This window comes from Lampris incognitus, chromosome 11 (assembly GCF_029633865.1).
Source record: "Lampris incognitus isolate fLamInc1 chromosome 11, fLamInc1.hap2, whole genome shotgun sequence".
Lineage (NCBI taxonomy): Eukaryota > Metazoa > Chordata > Actinopteri > Lampriformes > Lampridae > Lampris > Lampris incognitus.
Window position 1 is genome coordinate 13,519,044 of NC_079221.1, and position 19,439 is coordinate 13,538,482.

The window sequence follows — 19,439 nt, forward strand, 5'->3', positions numbered from 1 at the left end:
CCCTTTTTTTTCTCCCCAATTGTATCCGGTCAATTACCCCACTCTGCCGATCCGGGGAGGGCTGCAGACTACCACATGCCTCCTCCGATACATGTGGAGTCGCCAGCTGCTTCTTTTCACCTGACAGTGAGGAGTTTCGTTTTGCTAGGGGCACGTATCGCATGGGAGGATCATGCTATCCCCCCCCGAACAGGCGCTGCAACCAGGGCACATACCCAACATCCGGCTTCCCACCCGCAGACACGGCCAATTGTGTCTGTAGGGACGCCTGACCAAGCCAGAGGTAATATGCCTGCTGTATTTTAGACAAGTGCCTCATGAACATGAACCTGGCTGCAAACTCACTCCCTCACAAACTGACATTCAGTCTCACGTTTCACTGTTCCATCTGTGTAGATTCGGGGTTTGCAAAAAAAAAGGTGTGAGTGCATCTAAGCATGAAATTAAGTTGCAAGATATTTTAAGATTTTGATTTTTTTGTAAAAATTACGATTCTCATTGGCGAGAAAATTGTCAAAATATATTATTTCTTCTCCCCCACCACTATTCCCTAATATTCTATCACTCGGTATTGTCCATGTGGGTTCATTCAGGTAGGACATCCTAGAAACACCATTGCCTGAGATCTATGTAAGACATTCTCCCTCTCCCAAATCAATCTTTTTTTATCCCTTTTCTTCAAATTGTACTTGGCCAATTACCTCACTCTTCTGAGCCGTCCCGGTTGCTGCTCCACCCCCTCTGATGATCCCGGGAGGGCTGCCGACTACCACGTGCCTCCTCCAATACATGTGGAGTCGCCAGCCGCTTCTTCTCACCTGACAGTGAGGAGTTTCACCAGGGGAACGTAGCATGTGGGAGGATCGAGCTATTCCCCCCAGGCGCCCTGACCAACCAGAGGAGGTGCTAGTGCAGTGATCAGGACACATCTGGCTTCCCACCCGCAGACATGGCCAATTGTGTCTGTAGGGACACCCGACCAAGCCGGAGGTAACACGGGCATTAGAACCGGCGATCTCCGTGGTTGCCTACCGTTGCAACAGAATAGACCGCTATGCTACCCGGATCAGTCTTTTGATAAAAGTCTTGCTTGTCTAACATGATTCAAACGAACTAACTTTAGCTCTTGCAACGCTGCGAAATCTTCCATTTTACAGTGTCAGTGTAAAACAGAGGAGACTTACTTCCAGCTGCAAAACATGATCCCACATCATTCGGTTCACAAGAAAGACACACCACTGTTGTGATTCTCATCCTAACATTATTATGGTGTGTACTTGTTTGCTAACGTACTCACTTTTGAATCGCATGTAGCAGGAGTTGCAGTAGAGCTGTTTGTTTCGTATTCTGACTTCAGCCCCGGTCTCCGATCCTCCCAGGTCGGACTTACAGTCGATACACTGAGGAGTTTAGAAGAGGGAAGGGTTAGAGATGGAGTCAGTCAGCCAGATCAGCTAAACCCCCCCCCCCCCCGGGCATTCACCGCCCAGGGAGGAGCGAGGAGTGTCAACAGACTGAGGGCCCTGGATTACATGCACTGCAAAGTGACAGCCACCAGGAGCAGAAAACAAACTGTGAATGAATGAGCTGCAGCAGACAATGGCTGACGGTGGGATCACTTATCAGTTTGGCAGACTCACAGTTTAAACCCAAGTGTCGAGAAAGCCTCAGGGATGAAACAGCAGCCAGCGTGCAGCGTAGGGAAGAGTTTACAGACCACGAAATGAGACGTTGGTTAGTTTTCTCTAGTTTTGAATTGGCACGGGAAAAGAGGATCTTGGTGGTTTCATAGAAATTCTACTCAATTCGGCCGTTAGACAGGTTCTGTTGTAAGCTGTTTCTGTTTACCGGGTTAGTAGTGGAAGATCATGGCTGGAATGATCAGACAAAATTAGTTTGTGTTGGACCAGTCAAGAAGGGCTCCAATTTCTGGGCCACAGGAGTCCAGCATGGATTTTTAGAAGTCTCACCTTAAAACAAGCCAAATGATAACAGAGCCCGAGGGACTCGATGATCATGGCCGCTCCCTTCCCCAGCGGGTTGTCACAGAAAGTACAGATTTTCTTGCCACTCACTGACCTGTTTTACAGAACATACAACCGTCAACCATGACTGGGGAACCAAGCACACACACACACCACACATGGTTTGCATGTGCATACACACAGAGGTTTTAATGCATGGTCACATGGCAGATGCAGCCACACAAATGTACACACACACATATGCAGCTGGATGGAAAAACGGTGTAAGTCTATTAAAGTAACACAAAGACTTAAGGTAAAATCTGTTGGGTTTCAAATGAGAGTTAATGTGTAGAATATGTCAATATAAAACAATAAAACTTTTTAACAGCGGGTCCAACAGAAAACAAAATATGGGGCCCCACTTCGCCCCCCCCCCACACACACACTCAACATTTTTACACTTGTGAGGATCCTCATTGACTACATTCATTCCCCAGTACTTAACCTTAACCATCATAACTACATGTCTAACCCTAACATAATCCCAATTCTAACCTTAACCCTAAACCCAGGTCCTAAGCCTAAAATACGCCCTTAAACAAGCGAGGACCGGACAAAATGTCCTCACTCTGATGGTTGAAAACTCAAATTGATCCTCATAACACACACACACATCCTCGCAAATCTATACTTGTGGGACCTCCTCATTGACTACATTCATTCCCTAGCCCTTGACCCTGACCTTAACCACACAAACTACATGCCTAACCCTAAATCTAACCTTGACCCAAAACCTAAGTCCTAACCCTAAAATAGACCCTTTTCCTTGTGGGGCCCCATAAAATGGCCCCCAAGGTAGGTGGTTTCTGGTTTTTCTATCCTAAAGGGGCCTTCTGGGTCCCATTGGGTTAGAAAAACGAGTACACACACCAAAATTTATGCTGCCAAATGAACAAAGAGAATCTGTATCAAAGCAATACACAGAATTTAAATAAAACCTGTTGAGTTATGCCGTTCCACCAAGCCGGATTAGAAAGTTAACCAGATAACTGTGGAAAAGATGATGATGTAGCCTGGTTGTACTGATCTGAATCAGTGAAACAAAACTTGGACATTACGTTCAGGAATACGACTCGGTCATACATTATGGTGACTTCTAATAGTAAATAAAATATCACAACACCTTTTAAAGTTATCTGAGTAACTCTCTAATCCTGTTTTGTAAAACACCCCTGTTTTACTGGAATGTGATAAACAGTCTGTAACCCAGCGGACCAGTCGGCGGTGAGGAGTTGGCCTGTGTGGCGCTGCTAGCGAGGCGACTTACAGGCTTGAGACGGGGCGTTTACCTGCTACGCTGCTGAGGCAGGCGTGTCTCGGAGGCGGGCTCTGGAGAGGTGGTGGGGGAGGGGTATGTGGGGGAGAGGGAAGGTGACTGCTGGGACCACGGGGATGAGGGGGTCCCTGCCCCACCTCTGACCGATCCCATGGAGTAAGAGGAGGGAAGGGTGGCGGAGCCTGATCGGGCCCCAAATGTGACCCCACCACCGTAGGAGGACGTGCTGCCAGAGAGGGCGGAGTGAGGCCGGCTGTAGTTGGGGATGGAGGAGGTGCTCCCGGGGGTCCATGACGACCTCCAAGAGTTACGAAGGCCGGTCAAGTTGTCGAGAGACTCCCCTCTGCAAAGCCAACCCAAGCCACTCCATGTTAGCTGGTTAGTAGAAGCACTTAAAATGTGTGGCTGCTAGCTGTACCCACCTTAATACTTTCATGGTTCTTAAAAGAATTTTTTTTTTTTTTACAACCATTTTTGTAGTTTTTGCTGTTGTGAATGTTTTATTTTCCGGCTTCATTACAGGACCGCAACTGGAGTCAGCTTTACAAGAGTGTCTAATGGGAAAACTGAACATGAGTGTCAGACATGTTTCAACCCAATTTCCAATAGCACTATCACATTTTGGAAGTGAAAGTTTAAAAGTTATGATGTGAGATTTCCAGTATCATTAATGGTGGATGACATTGCTGATCTACTTCCTGATTTACCCTGCAGGAAGTAGCAACCTATATTTACCCTAAGTAGTAGTAACATCCATACTAGCTGGCCAGCACAATAGAGAAGTCATAGGTCATGGACACAGTCTGACTGACACACTAGGGGGGTTTGTTGTTTAAAGACTCCTGTTCACTTGTCCCATAAGACACTGCTTTAAAGCTGAGTCCAGCCGTGGTCCTGTGTCCAAAATCTACAGAATGAAGCTGGTGAATAAAATGCTATCATAACCAATATGCATGATGACAAAAACTACAAAAATAAGATGCAGGATGTAAAAACCACCCTTTAACACACATGACATGACAAGATTTGGAAATGCAGATTCAGACTGGCAGCCAGACCTCCGCCAGCACCACTTAATACCAATGTGTTCACACAGAGCACCCGGGTCACATTGGAGATTATTGGTATTTCTCTGGTTATTCAAACAGAGGAAGCCCACATCGCCACTGAATAGTAAAAGTGGGGATTTGCTCCCCAACCTGTCAAACCACACTAGTACATTGACAGTAAAAGACTCGAACCAAAGTCAGATGGATCTGCCCGCTTGACGTCTTCACGTCAACCCAGTGGCAGCTGGGAAAGACAGACCAGAGTAGAGAGATACCGTACCGACGCATGGGCAGGATGATGGGTTCCTTGTTGGTGATGGTGGCGGCGGCAGACTGGCGGATCCAGCTGCTGTCTGTCAGCAGATGAGTCTTTTTCTTCATCTCCTGGAGGATCTGCTGCCTCTCCACCTCCGCCTGAGACACCGACTGCTGGCTCTTCTTCTGAGAGTCCCTCCATGACACCTCGCCCGCAACACTCCCCGTCACTACACATGGACAGAGAGAAGACATGGACTCATTTATGAAACTTATTTTCTGCTGGATGATGGGAAGTTTCTGCATGGGGTTCCCAGTCCTTTTCAGAAATCGTTTTCCAGGCCTTTTGCTTGGATATCCATGACAGGCGTTGCTGACAGAAGGTCATATTGTTCAGTGCGAACTATCAGTTGAAGTCTCAACAGTCTCTAAATGGACTGTGTGACTGAACACACTGATGTCACATCTCAGCTAAGAATTACACTTCAAATATGCCATCTTAGCAGGTGATTTTATAACCCCGTGTTACAATTTTCCATGTCCTCAATAATATTTCCAGGACATTTGATCAGGTTCATTATTTTCCAGGCATTTTCCACAACTGCAACACTCGTGTATATACATTTCTAGGTTTTCCAAGACACATGGGAAACCCTGCTGCAATTTGCAGAAAAGTGGACAAAATTATGATGGAGAAGAAGCTGATATTCAATCTTACAATGGAAGTGATTAGGGAATTCATTTTGGTGTAATTAGAAATTAGGAAATCCCATAAGATACACTTGCCCAACAGAGTTGTGTGAGATGCATATCCACTGAGGGCTGAATAAAAAGATTTGCAGCAAAACAGGCAAATACAACAAAACACATCCATTTTTTTCATTGTGACTTATTTGCTAGGTAGCTAACTGATTGATTGGTTGATCAGTTGAATGGTCAGCTGTTCATCATACAGCCTTGGCTTTGATTTGGTGGGATGTCAGACTCGACTGATTAGCTGACTGAAGGAACCAACATAGGGATGGATTGATTCGGAGGAGGATTGATTGGAGAGTTTGGGGACCCGGCCCACCTCTCTCTGGCTCTCTATATCTCATGGCATTGAGGATATTTCTCCTCTCCATCTCCAGTTCGGACACTGCCCTCAGACTCTGGGCATTTCTGTTGTACTCATGCTTCATCTTCTCCTCCAGCAGCGTTTTCCTTATGGGCCTGTACGTACCTGGGAGACAGGCTCTTTAAAAATACGTGTTTGTGTGCTTGCAACCAAATGTGCACACACCAATATGTGCACATAAACTCAGATAACGAAGCATATGCAGACAAACACCATGCACATCCATGTGTGTACACACACGCTGTCCCCCGGCTCCTTATGACAGCCTCTTTCATAGTCTCATACTCGCATATCTCTTTAGAAATGACAGGGTAGTTATACTCCATCAGGGGATTGGTAATGTAACTCTCCCTAAGTGTATCGATGGGTGAGTTGACTGACCTTTCCCTTCTGGTTTCTCCGCTTCATCAAGCTGGGGTGTTGATTTGGACTTTGCCCTGTTAATCAAACCAAACAGATTTAAAAAGCTAATAAAACCAAAATCGATGAAAGCAATCATGTCTTGCACTATTCTAGAGGGTTTTGGGCCAACGTCAATTAGAGGCGTAATTGACTGACCCAAGGTGACGTACAGCAGGTCAAAGTAGTTACTCTTAAATTCACTCTGCTGTGTCATGCATTTCTGTCACCGCTGAAAGAAAGTTATTTTACTTCTATTTTTTTGTTGATTCCCCCCCCCCTTTTTTTTTTGCCCCAATTGTACTTGGCCAATTACCCCACTCTTCCGAGCCGTCCCAGTCGCTGTTCCACCCCCTCTGCCGATCCGGGGAGGGCTGCAGACTACCACATGCCTCCCCCGATACATGTGGAGTCACTGGCCGCTTCTTCTCACCTGACAGTGAGGAGTTTCACCAGGGGAACGTAGCATGTGGGAGGATCGAGCTATTCCCCCCAGGCGCCCTGACCAACCAGAGGAGGTGCTAGTGCAGCGACCAGGACACATACCCACATTCGGCTTCCCACCCGCAGACACGGCCAATTGTGTCTGTAGGGACGCCCAACCAAGCCAGAGGTAAGACAGGGATTCGAACCGGCGATCCCTGTATTGGTAGGCAACAGAATACACCACCACGCCACCCGGATGCCCAGTACTTTTTTTTTTTGTTAATGGGACATGACAGAGAAGAGGTGATGTGCACAAATGTCACGATGAGCTGTAAAGTTTTGCTGAATGTTAACACAAGATGACACACACTGAATAACGTTCATGCACATTTTATAAATACTGACCTGTCTGTAAATGTTATCTCAGGATGGACATGGGAAAAGCCATAGGATACACCACCCCTTTGGTTAAAGGTAGAGAGGCAGTACAGGGGTTAAGAGCACACAGACAGATGACAAAAGCCAATGAAGACAGATTAGAAGTTGGATTGTGAGTTGCGGTAACTCAGAAGCAACAAACGCAGGTTCTGCTTTTTGTTTTTTTGCAGGTTCTGTTTTGAAGAGCAACTAAGCCCGATGCTACTTTTTGAGTTTTCTGCCATATGAAATCGGAAAAACCATCTGTAAGTGCTGGGCTGAAGTGATATAAGCATGGCAGGATAAACACGGCTGCAGCAGATAAAATTAAGGATGGCTCCGTTTGATTTAGGTGTGCCAACGCTGAAGATGGTTTACTTGAATAAGAGCCGCCACTCGCTATCTCTTCCATTATTCCTTCATTTGTGAGCGTCCTCTACCACTAGCAAGTGTGACCGGCATCTGAATGAATGGCCGAGACACGGCTAAACACGTACTTTATTTGACTACAGTCATCAATCTTCGTTCGTTATATACCAGGTTCTGGAAGGTGATAGATCAAAATACTCTTTAAATAAATAATAAAGTCACTGCAGTCTCACCCTTACATATTTCTTAGAAGATAGCTTCTGTAGCCACGAGGCTAAACAGTTCTGATTGGCTGTATTGGTTGAACAGGATGTAATCAAAACCAACATGCACATGTGTGCTGCGATGACATTACTTGAAGAAGAAGAGAATAAAACTTTATTTTCTAAAAACTACAAGTCACATGTCAGTTGTGTTTGCTACAGGTCCATCTAGTATGGAAACAGTCTTTAAAGAAATGAGCAAATGTAGAAGATTCCATTCCATATCCGAACCGCTTATCCTGCTCTCAGGGTCGCGGGGATGCTGGGGCCCATCCCAGCAGTTATTGGGCGGCAGGCGGGGAGACGCCCTGGACAGGCCGCCAGGCCATCACAAGACCAAATGTAAAAGATAACTCCCTAAAATTGCAAGGTTTATACTTTTTTTGTGAAATTCGGCCATTTACTCCCATCATTTTACTGCACTTTGAGCGCACCCTAGTGGCCATTTTCAGAGTGGTCAATCTTTTTTTCAGGCTAAAGTACCCTTGTTAATGCTTAATTCCTTTCACACCTGAATCAAAAGGACCCATCAATCATGTTATTAGCTGCAGTTGTGTTTATGCTGCTATGCTAACATCACTTGGGCCCAAGTTCAGCCCAGCACTTATAGATGGTTTTTCACCTGTAGACAGCAGAAAACTCACTAAAGTGGCATCGGGTTTAGTTGCTCTTTAAAGTTAGTACATGGTTTTGTCGACACCAGCATGACAAGCAGATGAAGGGGCGACAGATATTAAAACCAAGTCTGTTTTTCATTCAAACTGACCACGGCGTAGGCTCCTGGACTCTCTCCTGCTCCCTTCGCTGCCACTCTGCTTCTTCCTGATGCCTCCTTTCCTCTTCCTCCCGCTTCTCCTCCTCTCGCCTCCTCTGCCGTCTTAACTCCTCTTCCTCCCTCCTCTTCCTCTCCTTCTGAAGACGCTGGAGCTCTTTCTCCTCCTCCTCCCTCTTCCTCTTCTCCTCCGCCTGTCTTTGTCGCTCCTGCTCCTCCCTCCTCCTCCTCTCTTCTTCCTCCGCCTGGTCCTCCCATGGAGAAGTGGGCTGGCTGAGGGGCGAGAGGGGGGAGTGTGGGCTGATGCTGTGGATGCTTGCCCTTAGGCTCATTGGCTGCAGTGGTTGAGATGGGGCAGAGAACGGATGAAGGCTTGAATCACACAACAAACTTTGATCATTTTTACCAATTTAAAAACTAACATAAATTATAAAACAAGGAGGTCTGACCCAGCTCCCAGGGTTCATAGCTGTGATTTAAAGCTGAAATATGCAACTTTCCTCTGTTAATAAATCATTATTTTCTCCATGTGTATGATGGAGACCGGTTCTATAATACTACCAGTCATCTTTACCATGGTTGGAGACACTCTCCTGTCTCTGTATACTGTTGCTGAAAATTTCTGTGCCTTTTGTCATCTTACTTCCATCTTTTGGACTGAGCTGGTTGCCATAGTTGAAATTGTCCCTATGTATTAATGCCATGGTGATAGCTCGCCAGGTTTGGGGACTATTTTTTTACAAAACAACTTTTTTTCCCCCTCATCAAACTATTAATTTAAATGACCCAAAGAATAATAAGGAATTTTCACAATACTGTCTGTAGAAATAATGTAGTAATCTCAGGCCGGGACTCAGCAGGCACCTCCCAAGTCACTGGTACAAATTCAATACATATTGCGATTTTTTTCATGTCACGATATTATAAATATTAGTTTTATTTAAGGCCCATTCCCTCAATAATCCAAAGAAAATGTAAAACAAAATGCATTTATATTAGGCCCCAGTTGTTAGAAAAGCTCAAGACATGAGTTTGCTTCCTTGAGTAAAACATTAAAATAATTCAGATTCACCGATTCAGAGATGTAGAAATCATAGCATTGTGCTTCAACATTGTGAGTCAAGAGGAATGCTGCCATATTTAAATCTCCATGGCTTACTGTTGTGATTTTGCACTGAATGACCCCCCCCTTTTTTTTCTCCCAAATTGCACCCGGCAAATTACCCCACTCTTCCGAGCTGTCCTGGTCTTTGCTCCACCCCCTCTGCCGATCCGGGAAGGGCTGCAGACTACCACATGCCTCCTGCGATACATGTTGAGTCACCAGCCGCTTCTCCCCCTCCCCACTGAACAGGCGCCCTGACCCACCAGAGGAGGTGCTGGTGCAGCGACCAGGACACATACCGACACCCGGCTTCCCACCCGCAGACACAGTCAATTGTGTCTGTAAGGATGCCCGACCAAGCTGGAGGTAACATGGGGATTCGAACCGGCAATCCCCATGTTGGTAGACCGCCACGCTACCTGGACACCACTGAATTGATTTTTATCCCCACCACTGTAGTAATCATTAAATTACCCCATGTCCTCGCTGATATTGTTTAATTATGTATTGATACATAACTTACATCATATGTGTACATGATGCAACATAACGTGCACATGGAGAAGTTGTGTTTAGCCACGTGCAGCTTTCCATTCCATCAAGGCACAACACCAACACATGTGCGACACATGTCCACATGTTTGGAAAGTATTGTTGTGCAGTATGAGTGAAAATGATTCATATAAAACAGAATCAACAGGGTGATTTGTTGGACTGGTCGCCTACCTCCTGCTGTTGGTGAGCGATGCTCGCAATCTCCTGCTGGGCTTTACGCCATTCCTCCTCCAATTTCTCCTGATCGCGCTTATATTTCTCCTAGACAAAAAAAAAACAACAAAAAAAAGATCGAAAACAGTCACTCCAGCACATTGTTAACACTTGAGTTCAGATCAGACAGACACACACACACACACTGGTTGTTTGGAGTCGACATAAGTGGAGCTAGTTCCCTGGAACACATTTTCAGAAGCATCCAGCAGACAAAATAGACTGAAGTCAAACTACAAAGGCCTATTCTGAGTTATTCTGAATTACATAACCTTCGACAAAGTACACAGTTCGGTAAGTGCACTGACCAGCCTGTAAGTGAGGGGCATAAGAGAAACCGATGATGGTGCTAAAAAAGTTTGCGAAATTTGCATCACAAAGCTCCTCTATCTCCCATCCAACCGTTCATCTTTTTCAGACTCTGTCCTGAGATTTGATAAACCTGGAGAAGCTCGGTGGCCCTGGGCGAGCTTCTCCCACACACCGTGAAATCAGGCCGCCGTCTGGCCAACAGGGAACATGAACGAGGAGGGGAAATAAACCCTCCCAGCTACGGCAGCACTCTGTTCAGACACCTTTTGATCTCAAAACCTAGAAATAGACGCCCAGAAGAGTGGCTGGGTGGGGGCTCGGGTGTATGATTGTTGTATACCGGACCAATGGTGAACTCCGTTTCAAGCACTTACCTGCTGTGCAAAGTTTCTATTCTGGGATCACTGGGAGCCGCTGTGGTTTAGTGTGAAGGTGTCCTAAATGGATTATCTCTGGTAATAATGCATGATTAGATTAACCGGAGGAGCTCGTTTATGATTTGACACGGAATAGATTTCCCGAGGGACCATCAGCCCCTTTAAACAGGCTGAGGTTTTGGCTTCAGTTATACAAGACGGTTTACGTCATGTGGTTTGAAATGAACACACACACACACACTGTGCAGGATGCAGTAGACACTGAGCCTTGTACACCTGAATATTGGTTGTCCACATTGTGTTCAACAGTTTATGCACAAGACAAAGCGAGGTAGAGGTGTCCAGGTAGCGTGGTGATCTATTCCATTGCCTACCAACATGGGGATCGGCGGTTCGAATCCCCATGTTACCTCCGGCTTGGTCGGGCGTCCCTACAGACACAATGGGCTGTGTCTGCGGGTGAGAAGCCGGATGTGGTTATGTTTCCTGGTCGCTGCACTAGCGCCTCCCCCGGTCGATCAGGGGGGGCGGAGGGGGAACTGGGGGGAATAGCGTGATCCTCCCACGTGCTACGTCCCCCTGGTGAAACTCCTCACTGTCAGGTGAAAAGAAGCGGCTGGTGACTCCACGTGTATTGGAGGAGGCATGTGGTAGTCTGCAGCCCTCCCTGGATCAGTAGAGGGGGTGGGTGGAGCAGCAACCGGGACGGCTCAGAAGAGTGGGGTAATTGGCCGAATACAATGGGGAGAAAAATGGGGGGGGGGTAGTTTCATGAGGTCTTCAGTGGACCCTCCACACTGATAGCAAATCCATGGATGTTTCATATTACTAAACAGAAGGAAAGAGGTATTGGCTTTATATAAATTACAGATCATTGTTTTGTAGTTTTGCCATGTGATGGCCTGGTGGCCATCACTGCTAGGATAGGCTCCAGCATCCCCGCGACCCTGAGAGCAGGATAAGCAGTTCGGATAACGGTGTGTCTCCTATGTAGGTGGTGGTGAGGGGAGTGTTGTCTGAGCTCCATTCTAAATGAATGAGAGTCAATGGGGCTGTTGTATTAGAGACAAACATAAAACCTGGTTGAACCTGAGTTTTACTTATTGATGTACTATCTGTTGGTAAAGGTCTTCTACCAGCTTGTTCTGTCATATCTGTTGGTTAGACACAACAGCTTCACTTCTTCAGACTCAACACTGCTTGCCTTCTTCCTCATTTGCCTGCTATGATGAAGATGGAAAACACTATGCACCCTACTACAAAAGCGTTGTTGATTTGCATATGTGTAGATTAACTATTGTCTTTAATACGAAGTTGTGGGACAAAGTAGTATAAATGAATATTTGTTTGCATGTAAATCTTTAGGATTTTAGGATTTTTTTTTAGGGAGTTGTTCCTTATCCGATGTGAGGGCCTGAGGACAGGATGTTGTGTTGCTGTGAAGCCCTTTGAGGCAAATTTGTAATTTGTGATATTGGGCTACACAAATAAAATTGACTTGATTGTAACTTTAATGTATCAGTATGGTCAACATGTATCATTATACTCAATGAAAGTGAAGACTGTAGTTTTTCACCTGCAGGAGGCGCTCTTGCTCCTTCTGCCATTTCTCCTGTCGTCGGCGCTCCTCCTCTGGGTCCCAAGACCACCGACTGGAGGACGGAGTGATTGACGGGACAGGCACCTGATAAACAGACAGGATACATATTTAATACCAGTGCCATATTTAATACAATATCACACCACTACACATGCATCCATATATATATATATATGTGTGTGTGTATATGTATATATGTATATATATAAAACTCGTTTAATGGCCTCCATTAGCCTGCTGTGTGGGCTCTACATGGTCAACAGTGTTTCCCTTCTACATTTTCACAGTAGACCTAAATGACAAGTGTCTTTAAAGTAAAATTCACAACAATTACGAGATATACGTATGTTGACATGATTCTCTATGATGTATTTGTGGATTTTATGCCACCGTTTCTTCCTATGAAGTCAAGGTAATTTAGGAGTGAACGGCCAGACAAAGCTTAACACAAGGCCTGAGCCATTGTAATGCCCAAGGCACCTGCTTTAATAGATACAGTAACACATGCAAAATATAGCCTGTATGTACTGAGTACTACTCACGTCTGAGAGTGCAGAATCTGAGCCTCCTTTGAAAAAGAGAAGATCATCCAGTAAACACTTCAGGCATGTACAGTCAGTGCAGTGGTTATATAATGTCAATGTAAAATGTTGCCTGGAGGTGATCTACAGTATCGACAAAAGCTGACAAGCCTGAAGCTGTTTTCAGTCGAGCATAACTTCATCACTGGGAATGACATTTTAAAAAACAGCAATAAATTGATGCTATCAACAGGCCTGGAGCCACAAAACTTTTATTAAGTTCACCTGCTCGTTTTTATCGACTCCGAGTTTAAGATCACCTATAGGTTGGCATTGACACCAGATAACTGCTCACAGTGGTGAGTTCAATTATCAATGAAATAATTGCTAAAATAAAATACTAGAATCAAACCAACTCAAGGGCATCACAGCACAGTTCAAAAACAGCTCATTGGCCACATGCACAAGATGCCAACAAGTACCAACCAAAAACATGCATGCAGGAGGAAACCGACCTAATGCGCAGTCACATGCACAAGGAGCACTCTTAATATGTGCAGCAAAGACAAAAGTGGCAAAAAAGTGTTTCGCCGGGACACTGCAAAGATATCACACATACACACACACACAAGCACGCATGCACAAACACACACAAAACGATCAAGAGATCTGTATTTGTGGCTGACATGTAGTCATTGTGTCTGGCATGCTGTGTGGCCAGTGGAGCTAAATATGTACTTTTATATATATATATGTAAAATGGCATTACTCTCTTAGTTCATAAAACTATACAATATTGATCTTGACTCACGCATAAGAAATATGCATATGCCGACATATAAATAAATTATAACAATGTAGTTCCTGGATGATAGTGCTTTTTTGGGCCCCCTACAGTGACACCTCAAGTGAATTGGCCATGAAAATGGGGATAAAATATCAGTTTATATCAGAATTGGAATCAGACTTATTGGCCAAGTATGAGGAATTTGACTTGATATGGCTCAAATAGATCACACTAGACAAAACAATACTACATACGATACACGATACTGACTATATAATAACCATGCTATGGTATTTTGTCTTTATTGTACATAATAAGGATTCAGTTGACTGTAGTTGTCCCTTCATGAGATGTTTAAGTAGAGAATCACTCTTCTAAACTGCCACTAAACTAAACTAAACTGGTATCTAATCGGGACTATTTTGGCTCCCTTGGCCTGAACAGCATGTCAGTGTCGCGGGTTATTGCCGGCGGAGGTGGAGAGGTCACTGCACGCTGAACCTCGTTTACCACAGAGATAGACCAGCGCACCGACACCGGAGCCAACGCAACCTGAAGACGGGAGGGACACGGAAAAGTTAAAACCGTCACAACAAACCAGACTGACGGTGAGAAGAGACAGAATCCGAAACACAGCAGATGACAGCTCCTCCTCGCTTCTCTCAAACCGCGATCAGCTGATCTACCAGCACGGAGATTACATATCAATTGAACATGAGGGGTTTTTCTTTTTTTTTTTGCTGACACAGAAACAAAACAAGAAAACATGCACGTCAGCTGAGGGAGGCCCTTTGAGGACCAGCAGATTTGAGGAAAGGTGCAAGCAGCGCTCAGCCATCCAATTACAGACAAGCCAACCCCGTCGTCCGTTTCCCTGCTAAGCTCAACGCGTTTTACCTTGTTCAAAAAACTCTGACCTTCGTTTGAGGTTTTTCAAAGCTATGGGTTCTGACTCTATATGAGGGATGAAGAAGAGGGAAGGGTGAGGAAGAGTGAAAGGCGTTTTACCACAAAGAACAACACCTTATACTGCTTTCATATACAGGACATCCACATATCAGTGTGCATGCATGATAATCACAGTGAAAGACTTAAAAAAACACAAAACAATCTTGCAGAGCAAACGTCTCTCAGTATCTGGACCTTCACGAAGACACATGTGCATGTTCTCCAAAACCGTTATGAATGTTCGCTCCAAAACACGGCTCATGAGACGTCTCATCCCTGATGTCATATTTCTATGTCTGGCTTATTTTTTGTTTATTTGATTTATTTTTTTTGGCCTCCCCCCTTTTCTCCCCAATTGTTTTTTTTTTCTTTCAATTTTCCCCTTTTTCTCCCCAATTGTATCTGGCCAATTACCCTGATCTTTTTGAGCCGTCCTGGTCACTGCTCCATCCCGTCTGCCGATCCGGGGGTCACCCTGACCGACCAGAGGAGGCACTAGTGCAGCAACCAGGACAAATACCCACATCCGACTTCCCACCCGTGGACACGGCCAATTGTGTCTGTAGGGACGCCCGACCAAGCTGGAGGTAACACGGGGATTCGAACCGTTGACCCCCGTGTTGGTAGGTAACGGAATAGACCGCTACACTACCCGGGTTTTCTCCCCAATTGTACTTGGCCAATTACCGCACTCTTCCGAGCCGTCCCGGTCGCTGCTCCACCCCCTCTGCTGATCCGGGGAGGTGCTGCAGACTACCACATGCCTCCTCCAACACATGTGGAGTCGCTGGCCGCTTCTTTTCACCTGACAGTGAGGAGTTTCACCAGGGGGACATAGCGCGTGGGTGGATCACGCTATCCCCCCAGTTCCTCCTATCCCCCAAACAGGCACCCCGACCGCCCAGAGGATGCGCTAGTGCAGCGACCAGGACACATACCCACATCCGGCTTCCCACCCGCGGACACGACCAATTGTGTTTATTTATTTGAGCATATTAAAAGATAGTATAAAAGAGGTAAATAACCAAACAGAAAAGTGCTACAGGAGAGGTTTTTAGAAAAACCCGTCTTGGAACCGGCAGGTCCATTATTCCAGACAAGACGAACCGAATAAATATAAAGACCAAAGAGGAAAAATCACAAGAACAATGGAAAAACAAGAAATGGTGGTCAAAATGATATTTGAGAGATAACTTGTGCTTGTTTAAGAGATTAAATCAAGGCGGTCAGATTTAGGATAGGGGAGTAATTTAGTGCTTGTTTGAGGTGTTTTTTTGCAAGAGCTCAGCGACGACCGTATCTGCAGGTTCGAACTCCTTCTGGCAGCTCCTCTGTGTTTAAATGAAAATTAGGCCAAGTTAATTTGGACAAATTCTGTGCAATCTTAGTCTTAACCTTACAAATACCCCCATTCTGTGCAACGTCGACTGTCGTCACTAACCAGGGAAGTCTGTGCTCGGCTCCTTACCTTTGTTTCTCATGGTCACTGGCTGTTCACGGAAGCCCCCATTGAGCCCGTTGGAGGCCACATCCTGTCAGGAGGCATCAGGTTTTATGGAGTTAACTCACTGAGAGAAGGCGTTAAGCCATGAGCTAAATATACTTCATTACCACACCAACTTTGCACTTAACAGGAATTTGTCTTGGGGCGTTCGGAGACAGAAACTATACAAGACATTAATCACAATTACACAAGAACCCCTCCCCGACACCCTGCAAACATGCATACACAAGCAGATCGGTAATGTACACATGTGTTGTGCGCCCCGGCACTTGTGCTGCATTCTACGTACACGGTAGGATAGTAATGGTACTACTGCAGTGTTTGGGAAGTACATAAAAACCCTGGCTCATCAATTTGGCCTTATCTGGGCTTTTTCCAGTCACGTCCAAAATGGACAACAGAAAGTAATTAACTTTGTGTCAACGTCAGTTAACCTGAGCCACTCACAATGATCGGATGGGTGGGAGCCTCCCTGGTCGCCAGCGTTTCCGTGGATGTGCGTGAAGTGAAATCCAAGCTGGGGTTGACAGTGTTTGCGTCCGAGGCACCTAGAGGTATTGGATGATCCGTACTGGTCAGATTGATGGTCTTATGGCTTTTAAATGGCAGGGAAGTGAGGTTTCTGTCCCAGTCTGCATGCAGACAACGCAATGGCAAAAATAGGGATGTATATACAGGTTATGCATAGGCACAACAGGCTTGTTTGTGTACGTGTGTGCATGTACGGCGTGTTGAGTTATGAGCTGTGTGGCTCTTTGTATATGTGTGTGAGTATGTGTATTTGTGGGGGAAAAAAAAACAACAACGAGAAACAGTGTTGTCCTTTCATAAACTTAAAAATGAGAGAAAACCACCATTAAGAAGGGAATACAGTGTGTTATAGTGTCGACGACAGAGAAACCACCTTTCCCAGCCATGCAATCTACACAAACTTTGCGGTGTCGCTAACAGGCTCACGGCTACCAGACTTGGTTCGACTACTTCAGCAAAGTGTGTTAGCGCGTTCGCTTCAACGGTTACCGTTTCGGCAAAGTGGCGCGGACGCGATAGGTGCAGGTAAGCCTGTTAAGCTAACACATGGAAGAAAAAAAACACCTGCAGAGTTAGGCAAGTTCTCCATGAGGTAAAACACCTCGTCGTGCATACATAAAGGAACACCGACAAGACAAGGTAGGCTATATGGGAGGAAAAGGATGGAGAGAGACAAACAGAATAAAAGAAAGACATGAAGAGATTGGTAGAGAAAAGAAGAAAAAAAAGCCCGAGGTCCCATATCAATTATAAAACCACCTTCCCTTCCCAAAACCTCTACCGCTTAACTGTCAGGAGATCATTCATGGATGATTTCACAACAGTTTAAGGACCAATTCAAAATGTCAAAACCGTTTAGCCAACCACCCAGCGTAAACTAAACCGTCACTCGGAGAATGCAACCCACTAAGTGCGTTTCATTTTCCCCAATTCCCACCTCCTTTCTTTTTTTTCCTGCCTCGCCAACAAAACACACAGAGTTCAGACTCACTGTTCTTGCCGTGGCGTCGTATGTCAATGACCAGACTGCCCTGCTGCAGAGCATCCTCCATGCAGGCCTTCCATTCTGGGTAGCTCATGTGAGCCACCTTGTGACCGCTCACAGTCAGCACCTCGTCCCCGACCTGCAGCTGGCACATCTCCGCTGGGCTGCCTGCTCGAGACACAGAGGGGACCGGCTACCAAAGGATGTGACGTCACAAATCTGGGCATCATAGAACAACCGTCTCCCCCCCCGTCTATCGGATTTTCTCAAGCAACCGAACACTGCTGTTACGGACGACCTCTGACCTGGGTATTTAACTCCCCCTGTGGCACTTTAGAGTAAGCCGTAGTTTATAGAGGGTTTATAAGTGGTTACTAATTACTTCATTACTGGTGAATAACTTGATTAACAGTCTGTCAGAAAACATATGGTTAGATGAAGATAGCTGCATATGGCACTATGTTATGTTATGTTATGTTATGTTATGGCAGCCTCCCTAACCACAACCTGACTTTAACCCTAAACTGAAATACCCCCTCCAATGGAAATCAAGTTTTAACCTTGTTCCACCTCCCCTTTTTCTCCCCAATTGTACTTGGCCCACTCTTCCAAGCCGTCCCGGTCGCTGCTCCACCCCTTCTGCCGATCCGGGGAGGGCTGCAGACTACTACATGACTCCTACGATACATGTGGAGTCGCCAGCCACTTCTTTTCACTTGACAGTGAGGAGATTCACCAGGGGACGTAGTGTGTGGGAGGATCACGCTATTCCTCCCAGTGGAACCCCCCCCCCCCAAAAAAAAAAGTGAATTGAGGGAGGGGATAATTTGCATATTATTAGATGCTGGATTTTTTAAAAATTATTATTATTGAGGGAGGAGTAGATGTGATTTTCAGGATTTTAACGACATACTTGAACTTATTTTGCATAATAAACACGCAGAGCATTTTATATGTCTTAAACATGACCGGAGGGGGACTTTAACCTCTCTCTAACTTTAACCCTAAACTTGTATAAATCTGTTACTGTGTGTGTAAATCTTTGATGAATGATGATTCTGATTCTAAACAGAACGACATATGAACAGAAAACTGCAGATGCAGCACTGTGTTAGAAAGTAACTATTTAGTAACTTCAGTTTTGATGCCCCCAGCTAGGACGCCGCAAGAAACCTCTCTATTTTTCAATCAACAGTTTACTTGTATCTTATGAAAGAGAGGGAATGATATGGAGGTGTGGAAACCTCAATAGAGAGAGACTCATGCCCAGCAGATCTGACCCAGATAGGCGCTGCCCTACATAGGCCTGGCAGACCCACTGCAATGGACTCCTATTGGAGGGCGAACCAGCCAGAGTCTGACTGCGTCCCATGTGTCGGAGCAGAAACTGGTTCCTCTGTATGTGTATGGGAACTAATATGTCGGCTAGTCTGAGAACGAGGTGAGAACACTTTTTCCATTGGCACAGGCTACCGGGAATGTTTGGTTTGATTGTTGCCTGTTTGATTTGACCTCCAGGGCTGGACCGAAGCCTGACCGACGCAGTGAATTCCCAGTTATGAAATACTGAAGATGGACGACGGAAAAAAACCCTGACCATCATTCACTTCCGTGTCTTCGTGTCATTTCTC

The 19,439-nt window shown here is 45.5% G+C and overlaps 1 protein-coding gene across 8 annotated transcripts in view; it reads right to left on the minus strand.

Moving 5' to 3' along the window:
• lmo7a (LIM domain 7a) overlaps nucleotides 1-19,439 on the minus strand; it is a 70,438-nt gene that overhangs the window by 1,358 nt on the left and 49,641 nt on the right. For 4 of the 8 annotated variants that reach the window (XM_056289184.1, XM_056289183.1, XM_056289179.1 and 1 more), the window contains 14 exons: nucleotides 17,815-17,976; nucleotides 16,740-16,924; nucleotides 16,257-16,320; nucleotides 14,738-14,794; nucleotides 13,075-13,100; nucleotides 12,509-12,616; nucleotides 10,202-10,291; nucleotides 8,365-8,705; nucleotides 6,955-7,011; nucleotides 6,106-6,161; nucleotides 4,633-4,837; nucleotides 3,317-3,646; nucleotides 1,971-2,079; nucleotides 1,298-1,400 (listed from right to left, as the gene is read on the minus strand). In XM_056289184.1, the coding sequence (XP_056145159.1) occupies nucleotides 1,298-1,400; nucleotides 1,971-2,079; nucleotides 3,317-3,646; nucleotides 4,633-4,837; nucleotides 6,106-6,161; nucleotides 6,955-7,011; nucleotides 8,365-8,705; nucleotides 10,202-10,291; nucleotides 12,509-12,616; nucleotides 13,075-13,100; nucleotides 14,738-14,794; nucleotides 16,257-16,320; nucleotides 16,740-16,924; nucleotides 17,815-17,976 (1,893 nt within the window). The remainder of the gene's footprint in view (nucleotides 1-1,297; nucleotides 1,401-1,970; nucleotides 2,080-3,316; nucleotides 3,647-4,632; nucleotides 4,838-6,105; nucleotides 6,162-6,954; nucleotides 7,012-8,364; nucleotides 8,706-10,201; nucleotides 10,292-12,508; nucleotides 12,617-13,074; nucleotides 13,101-14,737; nucleotides 14,795-16,256; nucleotides 16,321-16,739; nucleotides 16,925-17,814; nucleotides 17,977-19,439) is intronic. The other 4 variants (XM_056289182.1, XM_056289181.1, XM_056289180.1 and 1 more) reach the window with 4 other exon arrangements.